Genomic DNA, 19,333 nt, shown 5'->3' with positions numbered 1-19,333 from the left:
ACAGAAAGGACATTTCAACAACAGGACTTCTGCAACTGCTCTGCTGTGTTACCAACAGAGCTGAAAGCAGGATCCAAAACTACTTCTTGGAGGTAGAGCAGTTTTTGTCTTGCTGTATCCTTCAGACATTAATGTTCACCTCCATTATCTGCACCACCACCTCAGCTCTGCCTACAACAAATCGCAATGGAACATTTTCCATGACCAAACAGGGTTTTCTATCAACATACTGTGTGAATTGTATGATCTCAGAGTGCCAGCAATGGGTTGTCCTTTGCTCTTGTTTAACTTTTAAGAATGAGGGAGTACAGCATGGGAAATCATTGCAACTACATGGAGTCCTTGATCACAAAAGAGTGTCACTCCACCCTGTATGTGCATTTACTTTCTCTGTTTGCTGTTTCTTTCGGTTTGCTTACTTCTTGGCAATCCATCTAAATGTAAAATGTAAATAAAAGAACCTCTTGAAGAATAAGGAATGTCCCAAGTCTCGGGTGCAAGCAGAGGAATCATGGCATACTGGCTCATGAGTTCTGGAGTTTACCTTCCGAAGTCCATTACTGTCAATCTAGAACAGGGCTCCTCAAACTTTTTAAGTGGAGGGCCGATTCACAGTCCTTCAGACTGTTGGGGGGCCGGACTAGGATGAAATAGTCCAAAATTAGGATTGTTGTTGTTGTGTGCCTGCAAGTCGTTTCAAACTTAGGTCAACCCTAAATGTAAAGTTTAGGACAAAGGTCAGGTCAATGACCTTGGAGGGCCACATCCGGCCCATGGGCCTTAGTTTGGGGGTCACATCCGGCCCATGGAGGGCCACATCCGGCCCATGGGCCCTGATCTAGACGACCTCATAAGACTATAGGTAAGCAAAAAGACCTCCAAAGACCATCTAGATGGTCTCATAAATCCATGGGTAAGGAAAGGGACCCTCAAAGGCCATCTAGATGATCTCATCAGGCCATCAGAAGACTATAGATAAGGAAAGGGACCCTCAAAGGCCATCTAAATGATCTCATCAGGCCATCAGAAGACTATAGATAAGGAAAGGGACCCTCAAAGGCCATCTAGATGATCTCATCAGGCCATCAGAAGACTATAGATAAGGAAAGGGACCCTCAAAGGCCATCTAGATGATCATGTCAGGCCATCAGAAGATCATAGATAAGGAAAGGGACCCTCAAAGACCCTCTAGATGGTTTCATAAGACGATAGGTAAGGAAAGTGGTCCCCAAAGGCCATCTAAGACCATAGGTAAGGAAAGGGACCCTCAAAGGCCATCTAGACAGTCTCATAGGACCATAGGTAAGGAAAGTGACCTCCAAAAGCCACCTAGAATTGTCTCATAAAGCCTTAGCTAAGCAAAGAGACCTTCAAAGACCATCTAGATGATCTCATAAGGCTATAAGTAAGCAAAGAGACCTCCAAGACCAGGTAGACTTAGGTCAACCCTAAGTCTAAAGTTTAGAACAGGGGCCAGGTCAATAACCTTGGAGGGTCGCATCCGGCCCACGGGCCTTAGTTTGAGGATCCCTGATCTAGAATTTGGGACTGCTTCCAGGTTCCATATAATCCAGTTTCTGAATCCAGGTTATCTGCTTTGAACTGGATTATATGACTGTGTAAACTCACATAATCAAGTTTAAAGCAGATAATCTGGATTCAGAAACTGGATTATATGGCAGTAAAGATCCAGCCCCAGCTCTATGATTTCATTATAATGTTTGAGTACATTGGGTCTGTACTGGTCCATACTGGACCATGGGGGGGGGGGGATGTGACCCTCCAGACATTCTTGGACTCCAAGTCCAAGCAATCAATGGCAGGGAATGCTGGGACTTGTATTTCATTGCAGTTCAGAAAGTTGCTTCATACTCATCCTTGTTTTTCAAGGGTCTCTTGGCATCTTAACTCCCAGTTTTGTTAGTCAACCTGCTAGAAGAAATATAGCTCCACATCTTGTCTTTGCTTCCTGCAACTGATTACATTAACTGTGCCAAATATACTATTTGTAGGCCTCATTCAGCACCTCTATGGTTCCACCAGCCAGCTACTATTATTACGCTGCTGAAACACCTCTATCCAAAATTGGAGTCTGATGCCTGCAGAAGAGCAAGAAAATGAAAAATGAGCTGAAAGGAGTCTTCATATGAACACAGTGATGCTGGTTTCTTTTTTTACCCACTATATGTTTTTTGATGACCAGATCTGCACGGCTCTCCAAACGTTTTATACTTGAGCAGATGTGGAGTGCAAAACTGGTTTGAGTCCTGATTTCCCCAGCATCTGCTGGATCTCATCAGTGCCTGCTTTGTGTTAAAGTGTGATTCCTTGGGAATTGAAATAATTAAGAACAGAAGTTGGAACTAGCAAGCTTTGAAGCTGAAAGAGGCTCAACACTTCCCCTCGCAGCAGAAAAAGTTCCATGATAAGATGCCAACAATACGGTTCTGAATATGAAGTCTGATTTAAGAGTGAGGATTTCACTGTGAAAGATCTCCATATTGCTCAATCCTTTTATTATTCAGGATCTCAACTGCTACTTCATTATCAACTATGATGTTTGTTTGTAGACTTGTTCAGTCTACATAAATGGATAGGCTTCCCAACCCTCAAATGGGAGCACGCTTTCCAATAAGGGGCTATTTGGCAATCCTACCATCCACAGAAACGGCTCAGACCTCAATGTGGTTTTGCAGTGGTTAGGCTCTTGCTGCTTATGACCTGATTCTGGTTTGTTTTTATCTCACATTGTGGCCCAGAAATATCGCTTTTCAGTTTTGCTTCTGGTTTTGCTCAAGCGGGTGCAAAATGAGCCACAGAGGAAGGGTGTGCCTTGTTTGACACATTTCTGTGAATCAAAACAGATCATTTCACATTATAACGTTTACCATATTTATTCAACTGCAAGACGCCATCCATTGCGAGACACTCCCTAATTTCAGTACTGCCTAATTTCAGTTCAGAGACACCTGCGAGTCTAAGACTTTTAGAGATGTTTATTTAGGAAAAAGTATATCCTATAATTGAAGAACTACCATACCTACAAAAGATCTGTTCACTATTGAGAATTTAAACCATGGATTCACAAGGCAACCTGACTTCCCTACATTTTGTAATCTTTGGAAGAGATACTTTAATTATCCACACTGGAATGGGCAAAATCCTCCGATGCAAAATGTCAACATCAAATTTCATGGAAGCCCATTTATGGTAAATGATTTGCCACACTGTAAAGCAGAGGAAGTGTGGGGAGTTATGGCCTGGCTTTACCCCTAGATGCCAGCACTACCACTACTACTACTACTACTACTAATAATAATAATAATAATAATAATAATTTTATTCTTATACCCCGCCCCATCTCCCCGAAGGGACTTGGGGCGGCTTACATGGGGCCAAGCCCGAACAGAACAATAAAAACAAGACAAGAAAACCAATGAAACCAATAATCAAACCATAAAAACAAGTCATAAAAACCAAGAAGCATTTAAACTGGTAACAATAAAGTAGCCCTTAGTTCATTCCACTTCTGTTGTCAGTTCTCTTTATTCCTCTGGTTTGTCCAAGAAGAGCTCAGGGACACTCAGTTTTTTAAAAGAACACAAGAAAGAGATACCTGGCCCTTTATGCAAACTCAGTAGAAACAGATGGGCAAACTGATTTATTCTTTTCCCAGCACAAAATAAATTTCAGAGAGCACCCATCTCTTTCTTTTGAATTTAGGTTGATAAACTCATATTGTAGACAAGCTCTTAATCATCCAGACATGGTTATAAAGTTTCTCCAGGTGACCTTGTCTCTTCAGCTGTTGCAGGAAGAGGTCCCCATCCTTGTAGGTGCTTTGAAAATTATTTGAATTAAGCAAGTCCGGGAAACGAATAAAAAGTTCACTGTGCACCTCATCCTGATGTGTGTGTGTGTGTGTGTTTATTAAGGAAGACTGAAGCAAAAAAAACAAACCCAATCACTTGATGCAGTATTATGTGCAAGATAATTTCACGACCCTCTCCCAAAACATGGTGGCAGATTATGCACCTTACATTTTATGTTGTTTTTAGACACCTTGTGCTATCTGTAAGCCGCCCTGAGTTCTTTCGGGGAGATGGTGGTGGGATATAAAAATAAAGGTACCAATTCCAAGGCAAATGGTAGTATTTTCTGTGCTTCGTACTCCACAAACTATCAATGTCTGCTATAACACATCTCTCCTGAGCCCAGGATGATAAAAATTGAGAGAAGTAAAACCTGTTGGGAATCATCCTAGACTACTCAAGTCTAGATGTAGTTAGATAAATGATAGAGTTAGATTGAGGGAATCCTTTCCCTGTTTCCAAAGCATGCCTAGACAGGCTTTACTGTGTTTCACTCTATCCTGTTTACGTCACATCACTTACTTTGAAGTTAGCAGAAATGTGACTCCCCAGGGACACTAACATCCCATTGGTCTGAATGTCTTTTATGGCCCCAATAAACTGGACCATGAGGTTGGAACCATTTTGGTTCTCTCTTCTCCCTTTGTTCTTCTAGCTAACAAGAAGCATCCTGCCATCTCTCCTGGCAAGATGTAACTATTTAGATGTTTATTATTTTTCCTTTCTTATTTTTCCTTAGAAACCAGTCTAGAGTAGACTAGACAGCTCCCAAGCCTTTCTATCTACAATGGAGTTCCTTTTACCTGAATAAATACTTTTTAAACTTTTATTGAGACTCTGCAGTCCACTGCAATCCTAACTAGACAAAGGCTTCTCTTGCTCGCCCCGTGTAAGTAACTGTTGCATTTGAAAGCTTTGCTTTTGCTACTCTGCTGATTTTGGTGGAATCTCCCCCAGAGAGGGTTAAATTGAGTCTAACCGCTCAGAGATTACCACAACAAAACCATCCCAACATAACTACACCGAAAGTAGTGCTGTTTTACATATTTATACCACCCAACATTTCATGGATGAGTCCTGGGACATATAGCCAAGAATGGGTCAAGATGGCCAACATTATTATTGAGGAAGAACAGAGAAGAACTGAGAAGGTGCAGCACTTTGCTTTTGCCAGAGACTACTGGGAAGAGAAAAGTTCCACCCTCCACTCAGTTCCTCTCCCATCTACATTGCTGAGTGAAAACTGCTTTTGCACTTTCAATTCCATCTATAACAAGTGAAGTAAGCTAAAGACGAAGGAAGATGCGGGGAAGAGAGAGAAACTGGGGCATTTTAAATACACCTAAAAAGATGGGGTGCCAGAAGATAAATTGGGGCTACCCTTGGGACAATTGAGACAAATTGGGACAATTGAAAAGTTAACTGCATTCCTTTCATCAACACATAAAACTTAGAAATATCAATCCATTAACCTTCAAACATAAGTCTTACTGTAATTATAAGACCGGTATTGCTGTTGCTGAAGAAAGGATACCCAAATTCCCCTCATACGTAAATTTCTCTTGCTAAATCACTCCAAGTACTTAGATTTTTGCCAGATCTGACAAGTTAACAATAAAGATGATCCCCTTAAATTCCCTAATATTTTAATGAAAGAGTGATATCAGGACAAGCCGCAAGCATTCCATGCTGCTAAACCAAAGAGAGGCACAGAGGAAACCAAGCGGGCAAAAAAACATTGGGCTGAAATAGAAAACAGCAGGTGTCTTGATGGAAAAAAGCATCAGAACATAGGACAGATCCCTGCAGGGTCCAGGAGATGCAAAAATCACACTATGGCATTCTGAGTGCTGCTACTAAATGATGCCATTTCTGTATTAAAAGACTTTGCAGGAAAGGAACACCAAGTGAAGGAAAATACAGAACAATGTCATGCTAAAAATTGTTTTGTATACATTTTCTTTAAGTATCATGGCATTTGTTTTTACAGATTTCATAGCTTCCAGCATTGCAGAAAAAGAACTTTGATATAAATCTAGTGATGCCCACCTCTCCCTGTTTTAACCCACTTACGATGCATCTACAGTGTAGAATTAACACAGTTTGACACCATGTTAAGTGGCACATCTAAATGCTATGGAGTCTTGGGAGCTGCAGTATTAGGTGGTCTTTAGCTTCTCTGCAAAAATATGCTGATGCTTCAACAAACTACAAAAGCCAGGATTCCATAGCATTTAGACATGCCAGTTCAAGTGGTCTCAAACTGCATTAATTCTACAGTGCAGATCCACCTACTAATAAAATGCTATCGTCCACCTTATTCTGCGTTATTTTCACCACCAACCTCCATCTCCTTGCAGTCTGGCTTGAAACAAGGAAATTTTCCAGATCTTACATTCTACCTTAACATTAAATCTTGTATCCATTTAAAAAAAAAAATTCAGTCTCAAAAGGTGCTGTTTGACTCAGTTTATATCTTTTTATGCTGGTACTGACTAATATATGCTAGACCAGTGATGGCCAACCTATGACACGCGTGTCAGCACTGACACACCTAGCCATTTTTGCTGACACGCTGTCGCATGCAGATTGATTGGATGACTAGGTTGGCCATCACTGAACTAGATGAAGCATCCAGCATGTGACATGTCTTCTTTTGAAACCCCTTAGTATTTTCCCACCACAAAATGACCAATGGGTAGAAGTATGCAGGCGTGGTGAGGTTTTAGGTGAAAAACTATTTAGCAGAATGGAATGGGTGCAACTTTACAAGTACGAGCCTCACCCTGAAAAAGGTGTGAGAAGATCTTTTATGAAACACCTTCAAGACAGAAACTCTCACCAAGCGGAGCTCAGCGTTGACTAGGGACACAAAAGAAGTTAGTCTGACAGAACGGTCAACCTGTGTACATAAAGTTAGTTATGAAGATTTCAAGGGAATGTGTTTGCGTTTACGTTGCACAGAAACGTACACTTTTAATTTTCAGTCTCAGCCTGGAAAGCTTAGTTCCAAAAGACAATGCATGGCTTCTCCAAAATGAACCCTTGCAGAAGTGGTTTAAGATATGTTCGCAAACTCTGCTTCTAGGTCCCTACGACTAAAGTAGTAATGTTGTCACCTATCAAGGGGAATAACTTTATTGTTTTCCCCAAGATTGTGGAATCATCTCTTCCTTGGAGGCTCTCTCTCATTCAACCATCTGCTTGATACAAAATCTAAAATCCAGGATACAAATGGCAAAGGTAGGAGCTTCATCTCCACTGTAAATCCTGGCTGAGAGATCCCCCAAATGTGCTTTCAAACTTTAAAATAGTCAGACCTGGATCTGTGGATTTCACTTTCAAAGAGTTGCATATTCAGGGCTTTAAGTAATATGTTCTCTCCAGGAATTTCTAGAATCTAGATCATCTCTAGAGAGGACACTTCAGGCATTTAAAAGCCCTGTGGTGTAATCTTATGGCCACATTTTAGTGGAACTTGGTCACAGAATCATGCTGAAAGACTTAGAAAGTGTTCTCTCAATTTTTTAAAAGCATTTTAAAAAAAGTTTCCACTTTTACTGGGTGGGTTCTTATGCTTGTAACCCAAACAAATGTGGAGAACTGACTATGCTGTGTTTCTTTTAACCTACAAGATTTGTCTCCTTTGTAGACAGAATAATATATTTTGGTAGTACTGGATATTCTTCAGATACAAATGGTCTTACTTGTGGGGCAAATAAAACATGATGTGGCTAGTAACTTCTTTGATAGGCATTTTCAGCTTTCTGTTACTCTTATAACTCATCATTCACTTAGATAGCCTATCATGTTAACCACAGGACTATGTAAGTTTCTGTCAGAGTAATTTGCAGTACAGCAGTAGTTGGATGGAGTCAGTGGAACGCAGAACGAAGTGACATCAGAGATGTTGGTAAAACTATATACAAAGTTTTACTGACTTCAGTAATAATCAAGACAAACAGGCTTGCAGACAAAGACGAACACAGGACTCTCACTCTAGGCAGACAGAACTCGACTCTACTCAGAACAGAACAGAACTGATGCAATCAGTAATGCATACACACTTGTGTCTGGACACTCCCCAGTTCCAGCCACACATCAAGGCCATCACAGCTTCTTAGTAATTAACTCTTTCCAGACTATGTTACACTCTGGATGATGCAATCAGTATGCAATACATACAAGACACAAATTTCATTTAAACACTATCAATACACAAATCCCACATTAACAGTTTCCACCTCCTATCACTATCAATGAATTGACTGAGCTTTTTAGGAGTTAAATCAGAGTACTGCTGTAAAATAGTTCTGGGTTGAGAAGTGTATCCTTTTTATAGCCATTATCATCATTCGTAAAGGTAAAAGTTTCCCCTTGCCATTAAGTCTAGTCGAGTCTGACTATGGGGATCGGTAGACATCTCCATTTCTAAGCCGAAGAGCCAGTGTTGTCTGTAGACGTCTCCTAGGTCATGTGGTCAACATGACTGCATGGAGCGCCGTTACTTTCCCGCCAAAGTGGTACCTATTGATCTACTCACATTTGCATGTTTTCAAACTGCTAGGTTGGCAGAAGCTAGAGCTTACAACAGGTGCTCATCCAGTCTCATGGATTCGAACCACCAACCTTCCAGTCAGCAAGTTCTGCAGCTTAGCGGTTTAACCCGCTCCGCCACCACAGCCCCTTTATCATTATTCCACCTTTATCTCAGTGACTGAGTAAAAAAAAAGAATCTGCTATTCTATCTAAATAACTATCTGATAAAAGAACTTCATTATTCTGAACTGAGCTATTTACTTAACACCTTATAGGTAAATAACACAGTAGGTTATTTCAATGACTGGTGTATAAACACACTGACTTCCTCCTTAAATCTGTATTTGAGTACCATATATTTATGTGATGTGTCATTTTACCAGAGCATTGGATATAGAACATGTTAAACTATATTGGATATAAAACATGTTAAAATATGAAACACCAAGATCATTTTTCCAGTTGTGTGTACAGTAGAGTCTCACTTATCCAACACTCGCTTATCCAACATTCTGGATTATCCATGATGATGTTTTGGTGCTTAATTTGTAAAGTCATAATCTAATTTGATGTTTAATAGTCTTTTCCTTAATCTCTCCTTATTATCCAACATATTCGCTTATCCAACATTCTGCCAGTCCATTTATGTTGGATAAGTGGGACTCTACTATAGATCTAAAATGTCCTGTTTGTGCAAGGAACACAAGCATTTTTTGCTAAGCGATGTACTGAACACACCCATTTCATTTCAAAGGTCGCAGTGATCACTTACACTGATCCAGCTTCCCCAACCTGATGTGATCCATGAGAATTCAACTTTACTACATGTGAGTTGTAGCCAAATGCATTTAAAAGCCACCATAAGAAATGATGCATCTTATTAATATTTTTTTTTTTGGCTTTGACAAACTGACTTGGGGAAAGCTGCGGGCCATTCAGCAACGGAGCACACTAAATAGCTTAGCCTTTCTATTTTATAACAAACTTCAGGAGAACATGGTCACTTCCACCTAAGGATCGTGCCACTTCCAACCCATTAAACCAGGGCACCCTTTCAATAGCTGATCTCCTTGATGCCTCTTCCATCTTCGGGCAAATTGTCTGCAAAGCAAGTGAGGAATTTGTTGGATTTTATATCTTTTGCAATCAACTGTGCCTTTTCAAACCATCTCTGGGATTACCTGCGGCACCGTGCAAATGATTTTGGAGCATATTTCCTCATGCACTTTACAACCCACATCCTAACGTCATCCTGCCATTATGTTCCATTACTTCATAATTTTATGAAGGCTAAACTGCCAATAATTAGCAAGTGCAATTTTAATGAGTAATGGCAAAGCATCACATTTCCTGATGTGGTTTGATGACTTGTACTGATCAGCTGTTGTGCTGAATCTAAACTCATTCGCACCAGAACATTTGGGATCCTTTACTTTGTAATGCCCCTTTTGATCAGGGTATCCTAGTTCCAATATTCAAATCACTGAGTAGCTCAGTCTTCAAATGAATGTTGCTCAACTGGCATAGCAGCAGGATGAGCTGGCATAGGCAAAGGGGGCCGGGCTGTGGCGCAGGCTGGTTAGCAGCCAACTGCAATAAATCACTCTGACCAAGAGGTCATGAGTTCGAGGCCAGCTTGTGGCGGAATGAGCACTCGACAATTAAAAATAAAATATAGCCCCTGCTCGTTGCTGACCTAAGCAACCCGAAAGATAGTTGCATCTATCAAGTAGGAAATTAGGTACCACTTATATGTGGGGAGGCTAATTTACAACACCATAAAAATCACCCAGCTGCCGTTGGAATGAGGAAGTGCCGTCGCAGTGGATGATGAAGCAGCTGCTCCCCCTGTGGGCGGAATCAAGCATACCCTCAGGAAGCTGGAAGCTGGAGAAGGTTTAAATTGCCTCTGTGTCTGTCTCTGTTCTATGTTATATGGCATTGAATGTTTGCCTTATATGTGTACAATGTGATCCGCCCTGAGTCCCCTTCGGGGTGAGGAGGGCAGAATATAAATACTGTAAATAAATAAATAAGGTTATGGTGGAAATGTACATCAAACTTAGAGAAGCAGGAGGAAGTATACAAATTACTATTAAAATGAATTAAATTAGGAATAGTTATTCATTAATCAGCTCTTCTGGAAAATCAGAAATTGCTGCTTGTGAGTGATAGTGATGTTTGAAGGACAATTAGAAAAATGGGATAAGAGGAAATGTATAGTTAACAGGGATTAGGGAAAGGTGTGGAGTAAAGCGAGTTACAAATCTGAAGGAGAAATCATTACTTGGCTAGGAAAACACTGTAGGAGATCATGCTTTGCTTAATTATGATTGAATTTAATTGACAGCCCCAAACACTCATTGAGGCAGAATCTGCAAACTTGGAATCTTGTGGATCACAGCTCCCAATCTCCTCCAGCTAATACTGGCACTGGTAAAAAGGTAGGTTTTTCATACCCCCGATGGCGCAGCGGGTTAAACCACTGAGCTGCTGAACTTGCTGACTGAAAGGTTGGCAGTTTGATTCCGGGGAGTGGGGTGAGCTTCCGCTGTTAGCCCCAGCTTCTGCCAACCTAGCAGTTCAAAAACATGCAAATGGGAGTAGATCAATAGGTACCGCTCCCAGAACAAATCTTACTAAGAAAATCTTGTGAAAGGATTGCCATAAGTTGGAAACACAAAGGAACACAACAACAAAAATATCAGTGATGATCCCAAAGTGGGGATCATCATTGAAACCAGCAGAATGTCTGCTTTTCCTTAAAAAAAAAGGTTAATCTTATAAGAGTACTATATTTCAGACAAAGAGAAAAGAGATTAGAATGGGCCAAAAAACTCAAAATGAAGCTTAAGAGATCTGAGCATGAGTAACCAAGCCCAAATGCAAAATTTCAGAATTTACAAATACTGTATCACTTTTATGAATGATAGCTTCTAGATTACCCCAAGGGCTGGGCAGACTTTGAGAGCAATATTCAAAAAAGTAACTTTTCTAAGATCTAAATAATTGCATTGAACCCTTTTCCTTTGAACCCAATATTACCTCCTGGAAAAGTGTGCAGATTCTTACCTCAACAGAACTGTGATTTTCTTCAGTCTTTTCCATGCTCTCAAATGTTTCCCTCGGATTCTAAATTATAGCAGCGGAATGTCAAGGTGGCCGTTCCTGTTTGATCAATTAGGCTTTTTAATTAATTTATTTTTCCCCAAAAAGAATACCCCAAAGAGTTACCCACCACCAACATCTAATTTGCAAGCCAGAATCAGAACTTGTCAGATCAAAATACGATTTGAATTAAGTAAGCATTACCCACTGTTAGAAACACCAAGATTAAAACAGTCAATTTAACACTATTACATTGGAAGTGGTGGGCAGCTTATTATTGATTTTGGATTTAGATAATGTATTCTTTCCTTATTTCTTCTTTACATGTGCAAAAGAGATGGCACCAAACATGAAATTAGAAACTGTGGTTAGTTATTTTAAACCAGGCATGGGCAAACTTTGGCCCTCTCTGTGTTTTGGACTTCAACTCCCATCATTTTTAACAACCTGGAGGGCCGAAGTTTGCCCATGCCTGGTTTAAACAAATAGAACGATGTATTCCATTTGTGCCAAATAAAGTGATACTAATAACAGACCCCAATGAGAGTGGGTCCATTAATTCAGTGGAACTTACATAAGTGTTAAATGGACCAGGTCTCCTTGAAGACAATGAGAACAAACTTGTATCCCCTTAATAGTTGGCAATAATCTGAATATCACCTTATCAACCGACAATATTAGATTCCAGTCTATCACAGCTATAAGCATTTATAGTCATGCCCACTATGGATTCCTCAAGCCCTCATTCTAATTCTGCACACTGTCTGAAGGAGTGCTTTTTTCTATCCACTCTTGTATTTTAAATGCTATAAAATATTTAAAATTTAGTCAAGACAACATTATTTCCCAATTGGATAAGTGAGACTCTACTGTCTGTCTGTCTGTCTGTCTGTCTGTCTGTCTGTCTGTCTGTCTATCTATCTATCTATCTATCTGTCTGTGTGTGTGGCTTTTGAATAATAGAAGCAACATCAATTACAACTATATGATTCAAGATATAATGATAGACCTGGTTCGGACTCGGAATGCACCTTGAATGTACAGTAGAGTCTCACTTATCCAACATAAACGGGACGGCAGAACGTTGGATAAGCGAATATGTTGGATAATAAGGAGAGATTAAGGAGAAGCCTTTTAAACACCAAATTAGGTTATGATTTTACAAATTAAGCACCAAAACATCATGTTATACAACAGATTTGACAGAAAACGTAGTTCAATATGCAGTAATGCTATGTAGTAATTACTGTATTTACGAATTTAGCACCAAAATATCATGATGTATTGAAAACATTGACTACAAAAATGTGTTGGATAATCCAGAATGTTGGATAAGCAAGTGTTGGATAAGTGAGACTCTACTGTATATTTATATATATCAATATATCGTGATATTTTGGTGCTAAATTCATAAATACAGTAATTACTACATAGCATTACTGCATATTGAACTACTTTTTCTGCCAAATTTGTTGTCTAACATGATGTTTTGGTGCTTCATTTGTAAAATCATAATCTAATTTGATGTTTAATAGGCTTTTCCTTAATCTCTCCTTATTATCCAACATATTCGCTTATCCAACGTTCTTAATATTATCCAACATATTCGCTTATCCAACATTCTGCCGGCCCGTTTATGTTGGATAAGTGAGACTCTACTGTATTTATGAATGTTTAGAATGTAATTTAATTTAAATGGAATTGAAATGTGTTGTGATTGTTTTACATATGTCTTTTACATTTGTAAGCCACCCTGAGTCCCCTAATGGGTGAGAAGGGCGGAGTAGAAATGTTGTTGTAATAATAAAGAACCATGGCTAAGACTACTTCTTTTTTAATGGAATATAATGCAATTCAGTGGCAGAGGGAAAAGATTCATCAAGGATGACAATCTGTTAGGGAGGAAGGGAAACTGGCGATTTGCAGCCTGTATATACCAACCAATTTTACCTGGCTTTAAGAAGCCTTACAATAATAATAATAATAATAATAATAATAATAATAATAATAATAATAATAATAATAACAATTTTATTCTTATACCCCGCCCCATCTCCCCGAAGGGACTCGGGGCGGCTTACATGGGGCCATGCCCAAACACAACAATATAAAAGCAAGCAAAACAATAAAGCAAATCACTCAACAATAAAAACAACAATATCGATAAAAACGGTCATAAAAGGTCAACATACAAAATAAGGTGTTACAAAATGGCAACCTAAGCATGGAAAATATTTCTTTTGAGGAAAAGAAAAACGGTTCTTACTTTCAGGCTCCATTTTCATGAAATATTTCTTTGTAAACAGCCTGTAGCTGTGAAACTTTCGTAACTATGATGCGACCAAGTTTTCAGTCAAAACACGATTGCTTAGCAAAAGGGTGCGTCGTATCTTCCATGCCAAAATATACTCATAGATCCCAGCGTCACTATTTGGAGAGAAAAGAGATCCCCTCCCATTGTCTACTCACTGCTTCTAGGAGGGATTTCTAAAAGGTTTCTCTCCTCCTACACAGCTACTGGAAGCCCTTACCTTCAGCAGTGTTTTCGGATTTCCAAAAGTCTTGTCTACGTTTAGCCTTGTACAAAATCACCATCACTGCCTTGGCACCTCTAAAAGGTCCAGTCTGCCTCTTTCATACAACAGAAGGCTAGTGCTTTGCTCAGATCTTTCTCACTGCAGGAGATTCAGGAGATCCAGCTAGGCTTGCAGCTTCTGATATCTTGTTGGATACACCTCTCCTGTTTATCTGCTGTTGCCTTGTTTACAGCTATGCTCTTTGCCCAGGGAGTCATCGACTGGGGAGCACTTCACAATTGAGGCACTCCAGACTTATGCATGCTTACAGAAGCACCACAAAGCTTTTTTTTTCTTGATATTTTTGAAGCTGATATATTTGCAAAAACCCATAATAAAAGTGAATGTTTGTATGTTTGTATGTGGCAGCTTTCTGATTGGCCGCCACTTTCACAGGCCCCTGTGACCGCCAGGAATCACTGACATGGACCAAACTTGGCACGCTTAACCCCCATGATGCACTTTACAGCCTGGTGCCATTGGTGGGACGATGGCCCATTGGTGATGGGATTTGTAGTACTTTCAATCGCTACAACTCCCACAGGCCACTGCAACGCCCAGCAGTGACGGTACTGGACCAAATTTGGCCCACAGAACCCCCATGAACCCCTTTCCGTCAGGGGGTAGATTGGGGGAGGATGGACCAAGTAGCTTCACTCACTTCTTCCTCTGAGAGTTGTAGTTCACCCTGAAACAGACAGCACTGAACCCAGCCGACTTCGGATCTGGACCAAACTTGGTACACTGCCTCATCATGCCCAACTGAGCATACAGGCAGGGTTTCGGGGTGATTGTCCTTTGGCTCTGGGAGTTGTAGTTCACCCTTATACAGACAGCACTGAACCCAGCCGACTTCGGATCTGGAACAAACTTGCCACACAGGTTTCTCAAAAGACCCGGGCACCGCCGGGTCCCCAAGCTAGTCCATAATAAAAGCGAAAACCCGTATGTGTGTATGTGGCACGGGTGTCCGCTCACACAGACAGCCTCTGGCCTCCACAAACAGGCTACTGTTCCCAGGGCTCAGAATCCAGCAAGTCGCCCCTTTGCACTGACATTGCGGTTACAGCGAGCTCCATGAACATGTAGCCCAAACCCTGCCAATGTCCTTCCCAAACACTATGACCCACCACCCAAGGAATGCTTTCATTTGGGGACCATTTCATCCTAGATTTTGGTTTTTCTTCCACCACAGGCAGGCATCCCAGGGTTCTCCATTGCTGTGGAATTTGCATGGCCCCGCCCACTGCCCTTCCCTTTCCAATCTCTCTGCATAACAAACACAGCAGAACTGAGCAGCAACTAAACCAGGAGTCCCCAAACTAAGGCCTGGGGGCCGGATGCAGCCCTCCAAGATCATTTACCTGGCCCCCACCCTCAGTTTTAGACTTTGCCTCGCCCAAAGTTTGAAATGACTTGAAGGCATACAATACCAACAATCCTACTTAACTTGACTATCTCATTGGCCAGAAGCAGGACCACACTTACCATTGAAATCCTGATAGGTTTATGTTGGTTAAAATTGTTTTTATTTTTAAATATTGTATTGTTCTTTCATTTACTAATATTGTGCTATGGTAATAATTGAATATATTGTGTATACATATACAGTAGAGTCTCAATTATCCAACATAAACAGGCCGGCAGAACGTTGGATAAGCGAATATGTTGGATAATAAGGAGGTATTAAGGAAAAGCCTATTACACATCAAATTAGGTTATGATTTTACAAATTAAGCACCAAAACATTATGTTTAACAACAAATTTGACAGAAAAAGTAATACACAGTAATGCTATGTAAATAAATAATAATAATAATAATAATAATAATAATAATAATAATAATAATTTATTTGTTTGACCAGTCATATGACCATTTCAAAGTGCAACATAAATAAAAACAAGGCAAAAAGGATGGGAGGACAGGCAGCTGACCATCTGTTTGCTGACAAAATCTTATTTTCCTGATTCTTCTTCTTTCAGGAAATGTGCTCTTTTCTTGATAGCTTTCAGGGTAAAGAGGCTGAATAGGTGCTCAGTAATGCTATGTAGTAATCACTGTATTTACGAATTTAGCACCAAAATATCACGATGTATTGAAAACATTGACTACAAAAATGCATTGGATAATCCAGAACGTTGGATAAGCGAGTGTTGGATAAGTGAGACTCTACTGTAATACTGATACTAATATTATAATGTAATGCAATATAATACTAATAATTATACAATATAATAATATTAATTATACATTATATATTAAATGTAATATTACTAATAATATTATGGTAGTGGTATAGGACAATATAGTAATATATAATGCTAATATTGTGCTATGCCAATAATATAATATATTGTATGTACATAAAACTTGTAAGCCACTCTGAGTCCCCTTCAGGTGAGAGAGGGTGGGGTATAAATGTAGTAAATAAATAAATAAATAGTTGTTGTTTTTTTGTTTTTTTGCACTACAAATAAGACATGTGCAGTGTGCATAGGAATTTGTTCGTATTTTTTTTTCTAATGATAATTCGGCCCCTCAACAGCCCGAGGGACCATGAACCGGCCCACCACTTAAAAAGTTTGAGGACCCCTGAACTAAACTTATTGGAGGAGTTTGGGGATTGACTGCACATGGTGGAAGTTGTAGTTCACTCTGCATCGTCACACCACTGTGACTCCCACTGGGAAATTTAGAGGAGTTGTAGTTCACCTACACCCAGAACACTATGAACCCAAACAATGATGGGTCTGGGCCAAACTGGCCATGCATACCTGATATGCCCAGATTTGAATACTGGTGGGTTTTGGAGGGGAATTGCCCTAAACATTTGGGAGTAGTAGCTACTGGGATTTATAGTTCACCTGCAATGAATGAGCACTTCTAACCCTACCGATGATACATCAGGACCACACTTGGCACACTGAGCCCTCATAACCAATACAACATATTGCAAAGTTTGGGGAAAAGAGAGTTATAGTTCACCTACATCCACAGAAATAGAGCCCCCATGACTTACTTTACATCCGGGCGGTGTTGGGGGGGGGGTGCACTGTGTATGAAGGAACTTGCATATGGGAGTTGTAGTTCCCTGCACCAACTGAACTCAGCTGACACTGGATCTACACTAAACTTTGAACACATGCAAACAATGCCTTTCTCAAATGACCCGGGCACCGCCGGGTCCCCAAGCTAGTGTTATATATTAGTGGTATCTGAGAATTGATAAGGGGATGTAGCAAACCAAAAGCTGAAAACCTTTGACGGATGAACAGTAAAAGCTGCTCAGAAGTGCAATATGCTGCTGCCTCAGAAATGTTGGCCCACTAGTCAACATTTGATTCAATGGCCCTTGTCTAGTTGGGATTAAACATTAGGATACACATTGTATACTTGGCATTCATTATTAGATTCATTTTTGTAACTGGATATGTGCAACACCATATGGAGCCACATAGTCCTCTATTCTGAATGTTTGTTCACAAACCACAGCTCTTTTAAGATGTTATCATCCTTTCCAACCAAATCAGCTTGCAAACCAGAACCATGTTCAACCACTACAAAGGGATAGGGATTATTTTTCCAAAGTACTGACTCAAGGCATCACCAAGAAAAGCCGGAGAAACAAAAACTGTATTGCTACCATTTATGGGAAAGCAACCACTCTTTAAACTTCGTATGAAATTAACCCAGAGTAAACATCACCATCTGGTTCAAACCTCATAATTATGAACATAAACTGGTATTCTGAATTCACCCATAGACATGGTCTGAACAGGATGAAAGGGGACTGTATTATATTGCAGCTAAATCAACAAATTATTGTTAGTTATGATTCATATTTCTTTACTCAATACCAAGCAATGAGGAAATCAATAGTTGACAGATGTCCATAACATATTGACAATTTGCATGTCGGAAGAAAGAACATTCTTCAATGTATTTCCTTGAAGCACTAACATACTGGGTCATAACAACGTAAAAGACGTTCTAAACAATACAGGAAATCTCTTGTTAAGTGAAGCCTAATATTTGATTTGGACACATAATGTATTAACAATATGCAAATATAGTTTGGTAACAGGACACTTTCTCTAGAATCAACATTCCCTCTCCCTTATCAGTCAGAATTCAAGTCTCCGATCTCTGATTAGTATTAACTACAATAAAGCATTAACTGCATTGGTTCCAAGCCCAAGCATGCGGACAATTTCAACAGAAAGGAGGAAACCATGATAATGAACAAAACCTGGCTACCAGTACAGTAGAGTCTCACTTATCCAATATAAACGGGCCGGCAGAACGTTGGATACGCGAATATGTTGGATAATAAGGAGAGATTAAGGAAAAGCCTATTAAACATCAAATTAGGTTATGATTTTACAAATTAAGCACCAAAACATCATGTTATACAACAAATTTGACAGAAAAAAAGTAGTTCAATACACAGTAATGCTATGTAGTAATTACTGTATTTACGAATTTAGCACCAAAATATCACGATGTATTAAAAACATTGACTACAAAAATGCGTTGGATAATCCAGAACATTGGATAAACGCGTGTTGGATAAGTGAGACTCTACTGTATTTAAAAAACACCGGAATCAAGACAGTAAATAAAGAACAGCACTCAGAAAACAGGGGAATTCTTGACAGGAAATAATCAGGGCCAGTTAACACCTCTCAACAAAGGATTCACCCAGGCAGGAAGAAGCCAGGCTTTGAAGCTGCAAGGCCATTCAATGCTAATCAAGATGGCCAACTGCAACATTCACATTTGCCTCAAACAGATAAAATTCTTTCTCCCACCCTGGACATTCCACTGGATCCTAACAGACCGCACAACCTTTGAGGATGCCTGCCACAGATGTGGGTGAAATGTCAGGAGAGAATGCTTCTGGAACATGGCCATACAGTGTAGAAAACTCACAGAAACCCAGTGATTCTGGCCATGAAAGCCTTCGACAACACAATAATCTTAAAGTCTCAGATTTCTAGAGATTGCTCAAATTTTTAAAAATTAATTGCATTTTTTAGAACTTCTGAAATTCTATAGGATCTCTTCAATGTGGCAAAAGGGAGTATATCAGTATGGCAGTGAATCTACACCAGCGTTTACTTTAGATTTTATAAATACTTAATTTGCCCCCCAAAGTACATCCAGTACATTAAATAAGTCCTTTAAGATTATCCAGATCCTAGACTGTTATGACTTGTTTTTATGGTTTGATTAT

The 19,333-nt window shown here is 39.8% G+C and overlaps 1 protein-coding gene across 11 annotated transcripts in view; it reads right to left on the bottom strand.

Moving 5' to 3' along the window:
* The window catches only part of st3gal4 (ST3 beta-galactoside alpha-2,3-sialyltransferase 4), a 148,890-nt gene that overhangs the window by 34,026 nt on the left and 95,531 nt on the right, over window positions 1-19,333 (bottom strand). For 8 of the 11 annotated variants that reach the window (XM_062960877.1, XM_062960882.1, XM_062960884.1 and 5 more), the window contains exon 4: window positions 11,484-11,579. The exons of 2 other annotated variants lie outside the window; for them this stretch is intronic. In XM_062960877.1, the coding sequence (XP_062816947.1) occupies window positions 11,484-11,519 (36 nt within the window). In that variant the 5' untranslated portion in view covers window positions 11,520-11,579. Of the gene's footprint in view, window positions 1-11,483; window positions 11,580-14,050; window positions 14,324-19,333 lie in introns of those variants that run through there. One more of the 11 variants, XM_062960880.1, reaches the window with a different exon arrangement.

This window comes from Anolis carolinensis, unplaced genomic scaffold (assembly GCF_035594765.1).
Source record: "Anolis carolinensis isolate JA03-04 unplaced genomic scaffold, rAnoCar3.1.pri scaffold_8, whole genome shotgun sequence".
Taxonomy (NCBI): Eukaryota; Metazoa; Chordata; class Lepidosauria; order Squamata; family Dactyloidae; genus Anolis; species Anolis carolinensis.
Note: the sequence above shows the minus strand (reverse complement) of the source record. Positions and strands in the feature narration are given on the sequence as shown.